Genomic DNA, 7,739 nt, shown 5'->3' with positions numbered 1-7,739 from the left:
TACAGTCGACCCCCGTATAAGATCATTGATTATTCCGTTTTATATGAATTCCATGTTGTACAAGTCACTTAAATTTTACAAATACGTGAGCCGTTCACAGCCCGGTACACGTATTTGTAAAATCTAAGTGACTCGTACAACATGGAATTCATATAAAACGGAATAATCAATGATCTTATACGGGGGTCGACTGTACTGTTTTGTTTACAATCAGGCAAGTCAATTTCTCATGCAGATGTACTTAATTTGTTAACCACACTGCATATTAATGAGCCATTATCCAATGAAATTTTACTTCTAGAAGCACTAGATAAACCATCACTACAGGCTGATGAGATTGCCCATATGACTACCCAAGATCTTATGCCATCATGAGTCCTCAACTGGGTGTAGAAGGGGTGGCCAATGGAAAAACTAGATGCAGAGTTTGCACCTTTTTCCAAAAGAAATTGGAACTATCAGTTCACAGAGGTTGCTTATTATAGGGATGCAGAGTTGTTATACCAAAGAAGGCTAAAGCTCACTTATTGGCCACACTTTGCAATGCTCATTAACAAATTGTTTGCAGTAAGGCTCTTGCTTGCAGCTACATTTGGTGGCCAGGCATGGACAGACAAATAAAAGAAATAGTAGCTGTTTGTGATACGTGTCAGCAAATAAGATGTGCTTCTGAAGATAGTGATGTCATGAGCCAGCTGAAGAATTCTTGGTCAAGACTTCATATTGACCATGCTGATCCTTTTCAGAGAGTCTTGTTTCTGATCATTGTGAAATTATATTCAAAGTAGCTGGATATAATCAAAGTTAAATCAATTGATTCAAAGTGTGCAATCAGAGCATTGAAGAAGTTATTTAGTGCCCATGAGATTCCTGATATGGCTATCTTAGTCAATGGAACAGGATTTATGTTGTCCTGACTGAACGGTGACCATAAGGGAAGGTTCAGGTCACTGAAACTTTTTCCTCTCTTCTATTGAAATGAGTAAGAAGAAACATTGTGTTTAATGGTTTCCAGATGTGGAGAACAATATATAGTAAGGACACAAAGTATGACATATCATAAAAAGGCTTTTTTAAAAATATCTCTAAGCTTTTCTTACACAAGGAAAAACAGGTGTGAGGCTTTGTGTATAAGTTTATGGAACTAAGAAGACAGTGGCTAAAAAAGTTTGGAAATCCACTGCTTTATTAATTTGTTTTTTCTGAAGTTTCTGTGAGTTTGTGTTATTGCATTCTGAATAATTTCCACAGTTTTTGCAAATCTTCTTAATATTAAAAGTGCTTTAACTGGTTCTGTGCCACTTGCTTGCCAGCTAGTTACTTGTTTTACCAAGGTTATCTTTGTTTAACTTAAAGTCTAAATAATTAGTGGATGTATTTTTGAAATTAACTTTCTTAATAATTGTAACATATAATCTTACTTAATAATTGCAACTTTGAAATATATTTATTAAACTGTAAATTTTTAATTTTTGTGACCAATAAAAATTAGTATTTTCGATATTGTGATTTTGAGGTATGAACTTTATAACCTCATAACACATGAAAAAATAATGAAACTGTTACAGAGAGATTTCAACGTGACATCCTCTCAACACATCAAACTAACTTAGTAAAATTAATGAGAAAATTTTTTAAATGCACAGTTTATAAAATTTTTACATAACGGTAGTACTTAATAAATGGCTTTAAACAATAAGATGTATTTCAGTTGTATGTACACCATATAACTCTAGACACGTACAAGCAATTGCTTTATATACTGTACAGTATTTTTGAAATTATCCAAAAGTTATAATTGAAGATAACATGTAATAATGATTATATTAAGCTTCAGCAGAGTTAAATTCATGCCATTACATTTTACGCAGAGAACCAGTTAAACTTCAGAAACAAAATGAAATCACGGAGAACTAAATAAAATGAGTATAGTAGATTGTAATAAATCAAGAATCATATCTTCATAAGAAATTTTTGACTATGCCAGACAACTGGGTCTTTTGTTTCCAGGCCATTTTCATACATTCTTCATAATTTGTTACTCATGATTCTGATTCTGCATTTTCAAGATAAATTCTCAAATTTTTTTGATTATATCTTATATATTCTTACATATATGTATATAGATATATGTATATATAATAGTATTGTGTGTATAGTTATGATATTACAGATTCTATTTGTCCTTCTTTTTTAATTTAATTCTCTACTAAATATATACAGTAAAACCTTGCTAATTCAGATGCCACTAATTTGGAATTCATGGTAATACTGTTACTATTTTGCATTGTGTATTTTTTAAAATAATGAATCTGTTGATTCTACTTGAGGCTTTAACAACTATTACCTATTATTACTACTTTTAGACAGATGCATCAAGATGTGATTAAAGAACATTTAGAAAAGGAACCACAAATAAAACTTAAATTTGGGCTTAAAAAAGAAGCTATCAGCAATGACAAGAACAATGCTACTACTATGTTTGTATTGTAAAAATTCATCAAACCACTGTATTTGTTCATTTAATTAAAGTGTACTGTACAATAAATTTTGACTTTAAAGAAAGTGTACTTTTTGGACCATACAATACACATTTGAGTAAAAGTCTTTTCTAATTCAGACTTTCACTAATTCAGACTAGGCTTTCCTTAATTAGTCCAAATTAGTGAGGTTGTACTGTATTTATGCTTTTATGTATACATTAGATTACAATGCAGCTTGAAAAAAATTTTAAAAACATTGTCTATCTATCCAACAATCAGAATTTTAATAACCAAATGTCCAGGCTGGAACTGAGATGAATCACCATGCAAACAACATAAATACTTTAGAATCTTACAAATTCAATTTCAGCAGCTAAACTTGAAGAGGTTTTTAAATAAGCTGAAAACATTATTTTTACAATAAAACATTTACTGAATCAGTATTTATGGTGTTTGCTTGATGAGAATTTTAATTAATTAATTATTATTTTTAAATTTTTATTAATTATATGTTAATAGTTAATAGTTAAGTTAATAGAAAGATAGAAATGTCAGGAAAGAAACTGAATTTCAGTCTTTTTATTTTATATTTCAGAGCATTTTAAATATGTTTATTATTATTATTATTGAGTTGTGCAATTATTATTTTATTTTAATTTTATTAAAGAGCAATTCACATAATTTTAAAGATTATAATCACAGTAGCTTGTAATAAAATATTATTAGTATCTATATTTTAAATTAAATTTATATTCAGATTTTAATATTACTTTTTAAGAAAACAGTGTATATTTTTCTATACATAAAAATCTTTAGGGAGCCGTCGAATATTAGATGTAATGGATGTTACAACACAAAAAGATACAGAAATGACAATGAAAGAATGGTGCCAATATTTTGAAGATCCTAAGCGAGAGAGGCTGTTAAATGTTATAAGTTTAGAGTTTAGTCATACTCGACTTGAACATTATGTGGAATCGCCAACAGTTGTAAGTATGGAAATTATATTTTTAATGAAATCATTGTAACAGATTAACAGTGCATTATAATTTACTTAAATTATATCATTTAGGTACGACAAGTAGATTGGGTTGATTTAGTATGGCCTCGTCATTTGAAGGAAAGTCAAATAAAAGGAACAAATGATATTGAAGATATGAAATATCCAAAAGTTCAAAAGTAAGTGAAAATTGAAATAATTTTTTTATATTTGGTTTAATTTTTTTTTCAAGCATTCTAATTCAAAATTTACTTAATAAAATAAACTGATAAATCTTACTAGAGATCAATAAAATTAAAAATATATATAATTGATCAAATGTTATTTAATATATTTAAAACTATAAAAATACAAATCAAACATTAAATCAGTAATATTTGATTTTCTCTGCATGGTCTTGAACATTCATGAAGAGAAGCTTTACAGTTTTACCACTCATTTATTTTCTTTTTGAGTATTTTAACTGGATAAAAATGTTTTATGCTATTTTGTAATAATCTACAACTTTATAGTTTAAACTATGCTGTTGTCTTTCATAAGAACTAATTTAGGATTTGCTCCATGTGAAAGGGGAGTTAAGGTGCATAGTGTCAAAACCAACAAATAGTCCACAATTACACTGGAATATAGAAGAATTTTTTAAGTACAAGACTCTTTTTAATTTATTTACTTACACTTCAATAAAATGTAATTTATTTAATATTTCAGTTACAAAAACCCAAAAATGGATTTACATATGTCAGAGAATGTGTAAATTCAATGTATAATTTTATGTATAAAATGCATTTAAAAAAACAGTAATTGATTCTTTTCACAATTTTTCATTGAACAAAGAGAAAATAATTAAGCAAAAATTTAGCATTAATACTTTTTTCAGTTTCAGTCTTAAAATTTTTAAGTTTAGTAAATTACTCCAAAAGTTGGGAAATAAAGAATAGATATATATCCCATTTATAACTCTGTATAATTATGTAATGTTAACATAATAAATCACACCATTTACACTTTTTCTGGCAGCAACACTTTAATATACAAACATTTTTGGAGCTATATCAGGTTTTAACATTAATCAAATTGAACATCTATAATGAAATAAAAGTTTGGAACAACTTTGGTGTTCTATTGATGTCAGAAGATTTGAAAATAGATATCTTCCACCGTATATTTACCTAGATAGAATTATATAAACAACAAAATCAATTAATTAAATAACTGCATATTGTTAATGTTAAAACTTGATGTAGGCCCATAAATGTGGCTGAAAACATTCATACATTAGTGTTGCTGCTGGAAAATTTATTACAGAATTATATAAACAACAAAATCAATTAATTAAATAACTGCATATTGTTAATGTTAAAACCTGATGTAGGCTCATAAATGTGGCTGAAAACATTCATATATTAAAGTGTTGCTGCCGGAAAATTTATTACAGATAAGTTCCAGCTTACATTGTAACATCTTATTTGATGAAATCAAAATCCCAAATAATATTCTAACAGTGCATTACATAAATGAAGGGGTCGAAAGTGCCAGGCCTGGACTTTACACAGGCAATAAAATAAAAAAAAATTGTTATTAGTGTCAAATCCCAAAATAATTACTATAAGCAATTCAAAAAAATCTATTTATTAGTAAAAGCATGAATATGCACAATCAAGAAATAACATTAGAAAATTACTTGAAAATGAAGATGATTTATCAAAAAATTAAAACAAATATATACAAAACTTTCCTGACAATTGGGGACTTACAAATTAAGCTACAACTATCTTAGAACTATTTGCACAAAAACTAACAAGCAAAGTATGAAAAAAAATTGAAAAAGCACAATGAATCTTACTGATTCATCTAGCCATCACCAAGAAACTCTGTCGTCATTGAAACTGGAAAGCTTTTCGTCAATCTTGCTCAATCCTTAGCACCACCTCATTTGATTCTTCAATTCTTCTTCTTCTTATAGTGCAGTTGGGGTGACATTACAAGCATATGCCCACTCAACCCTATTTACATACTTAAACATTAACACTTCATTCATTCTAGTAATCAGTCTTGTTAATTCATGTCATCTCCCTTACAAGTAATTTTATAATTGTTTTATGGCATTTCCAATGACAATTTGTGATGGGAGATCATTCTTTTAACTTTCTGTGAAAGTCCCCCCTGAGATGTCGTTTCTGGGTTGATGATGTCATAAGTTGCTGCCAGTAGTCATCATAATAAGGTGAATTAATTTTGAATTTTACCCAGGTGAGGTGCGGTGGTTTATCCTTACTGAAATAAAAACACCCAAAATAAAGAAAATAACTAACTAAAAATAATCCCCAAACAAAATAGAATGAGTTGGATTCAGCTCCTTACAACAGGGGTGTCCAACCTTTTTGTTTCTCTGGGCCACATTGGAAGAAGTCATGGAATTTTGGGCCACAAGTATATTATATAAAACTTTATCACAAAAAAGGATATTTTAAAAAATTACTTCTATAGACACTTTCAATTTTTACTTAGAAATAGATAAATTCATTTATTATAAAGGAGACAAACAAAAATTTATTTGAAAAAAAACAAATATTTGTTTTATTTGGGTCTCTAATTAATAAAAACTGACAAAACACCATTTTAAAGTGCATTTTTATTCAACTAATATATTTATAAATAATATGTATCTCAAAAAGTAGCCAATTCGCCAAATGATATTTTTTACGCCAAACTAATAAAAGGGTAGCCAAATCCTGCAACGCTGGAAGGAATACTAAATAAAGCTGGAGTTGGGACTCAAAGGATTATAGACCCAAAAGCAAGGAAAGGAGAGAAAGGACAAAAGATAAAGAAGTGAGAAAGGTTGGAAAATTAAGGGTCAGTATTTACATAACAGAAGGTCTATTTAACCTTTCTCACTACTTTTTATCTCTCTTAGCCTCTTTGTGCTCTCTGAGAGGTAAAGGGCCTAAAACCACAAATAAAAAAATAAAAAAACTACTTTTTATCTTTTGGCCTTTCTCTTCTTTCCCCGAATTTGAGTCTATTCTTCTTTGAGTCACAACTCCAGCTTCATTTAGTATACCTTCCTCATTCACACATTTCCAAATATTTGAAAATATTTCCTTTTCACTCAAAAATAAAATATGTATAAAGGTTTACGGCTTTGTGAAACTTATTTTTTGAGTTTATGCCATTTAAATAAATAAATTAATTAATTAAAAAATTTGTCAGTTTTGTTTACATGTTTATTGGGCCACATGTGGGCCTTGGGTTGGACACCCCTGCCTTACAACATATTGGAGAGTTTAATGTTAACATCTTATTTAACATATTACTATATTTACTTTAAGTATTTAAAAAAAAATTCATTAAGAGGAAAAGCTAATATTGATTCATTTATCAACTTTAATATATCTACTTTAAATCATAACAATTATTGTGTTATGTTTAACTCTAATTCAGATTTTTATAATTAAAATATCATATCAAGTTTTTGATATTCAAATATATTCAAGTTGAGTAGCCCATCCAATATTTAGAATCTGAAATACTCCAAAATCTGTAACTTTGTTTTCACAGAAGAGTGTCTTTTGGGATGGAATTATGACTTACTTGTTTGTGCTGTGAAAATGATACAATTGTGCATATGCAATTGTGGTGCATTGCTGTGACTCAATAAATCATCAACCATTATAAGTATGAGGGTCTATGACTATTTATTTTCTGTTGGGTTTATATTTCGTTAAAAATGTGAAAAAGATCTGATAGTTCTCTTCAGCTCTATCATATCATGTATTCCAAAATCTGAAACATTCTCAGTTCCAAGCATTTTCAATTGGTGATATTCAACCCATATAAACTGTTAATTAAAGATTGGTTCTATCTCAAGATATAAATAATATTTATTCTTACATTTTGTTTAAGTTTGCTAATAAAATTAATGTTAGTTTTCTCTTATGCATAACATATGTTCTTAAAGAAGTGATTTTACTTTTTCTTTAACTTTCTATAAATTTATTTTAAAAATAAATAAGTATTGGTTGAGTCAAACACAAAAATCAAAGTATACTTAATATCAACATAGATATTTTCATTTTGTATAGATTATTAAGACAAGTGCTTAAATATTACAATGCAGAATATTTTATAATTGTATTTTTGACACAATTCAGTTTTTAAGTATTTTATTATTTTTATTAGTATGTATTAATTTTTGAATAGATGATGTCTGCTCTAAGAAAGACTTGTCTATTGAAAACACCAAAAAATTGATT

General features: G+C 28.2%; 1 protein-coding gene across 1 annotated transcript in view; it reads left to right on the top strand.

Annotated features, from left to right (window-relative positions):
- The window catches only part of LOC111622110 (lysine-specific demethylase 2A-like), a 74,460-nt gene that overhangs the window by 43,165 nt on the left and 23,556 nt on the right, over positions 1–7,739 (top strand). Inside the window, exons 5-7 of the mRNA XM_023364425.1 lie at positions 3,300–3,472; positions 3,556–3,662; positions 4,024–4,063. Of these exons, the coding sequence (XP_023220193.1) occupies positions 3,300–3,472; positions 3,556–3,662; positions 4,024–4,063 (320 nt within the window). The remainder of the gene's footprint in view (positions 1–3,299; positions 3,473–3,555; positions 3,663–4,023; positions 4,064–7,739) is intronic.

This window comes from Centruroides sculpturatus, unplaced genomic scaffold (genome assembly GCF_000671375.1).
Source record: "Centruroides sculpturatus isolate CEXI.00-Female unplaced genomic scaffold, Cexi_2.0 scaffold308, whole genome shotgun sequence".
NCBI lineage: Eukaryota > Metazoa > Arthropoda > Arachnida > Scorpiones > Buthidae > Centruroides > Centruroides sculpturatus.
The sequence above is the reverse complement of the archived record's forward strand: the minus strand, read 5'-3'. Positions and strand labels throughout refer to the sequence as shown.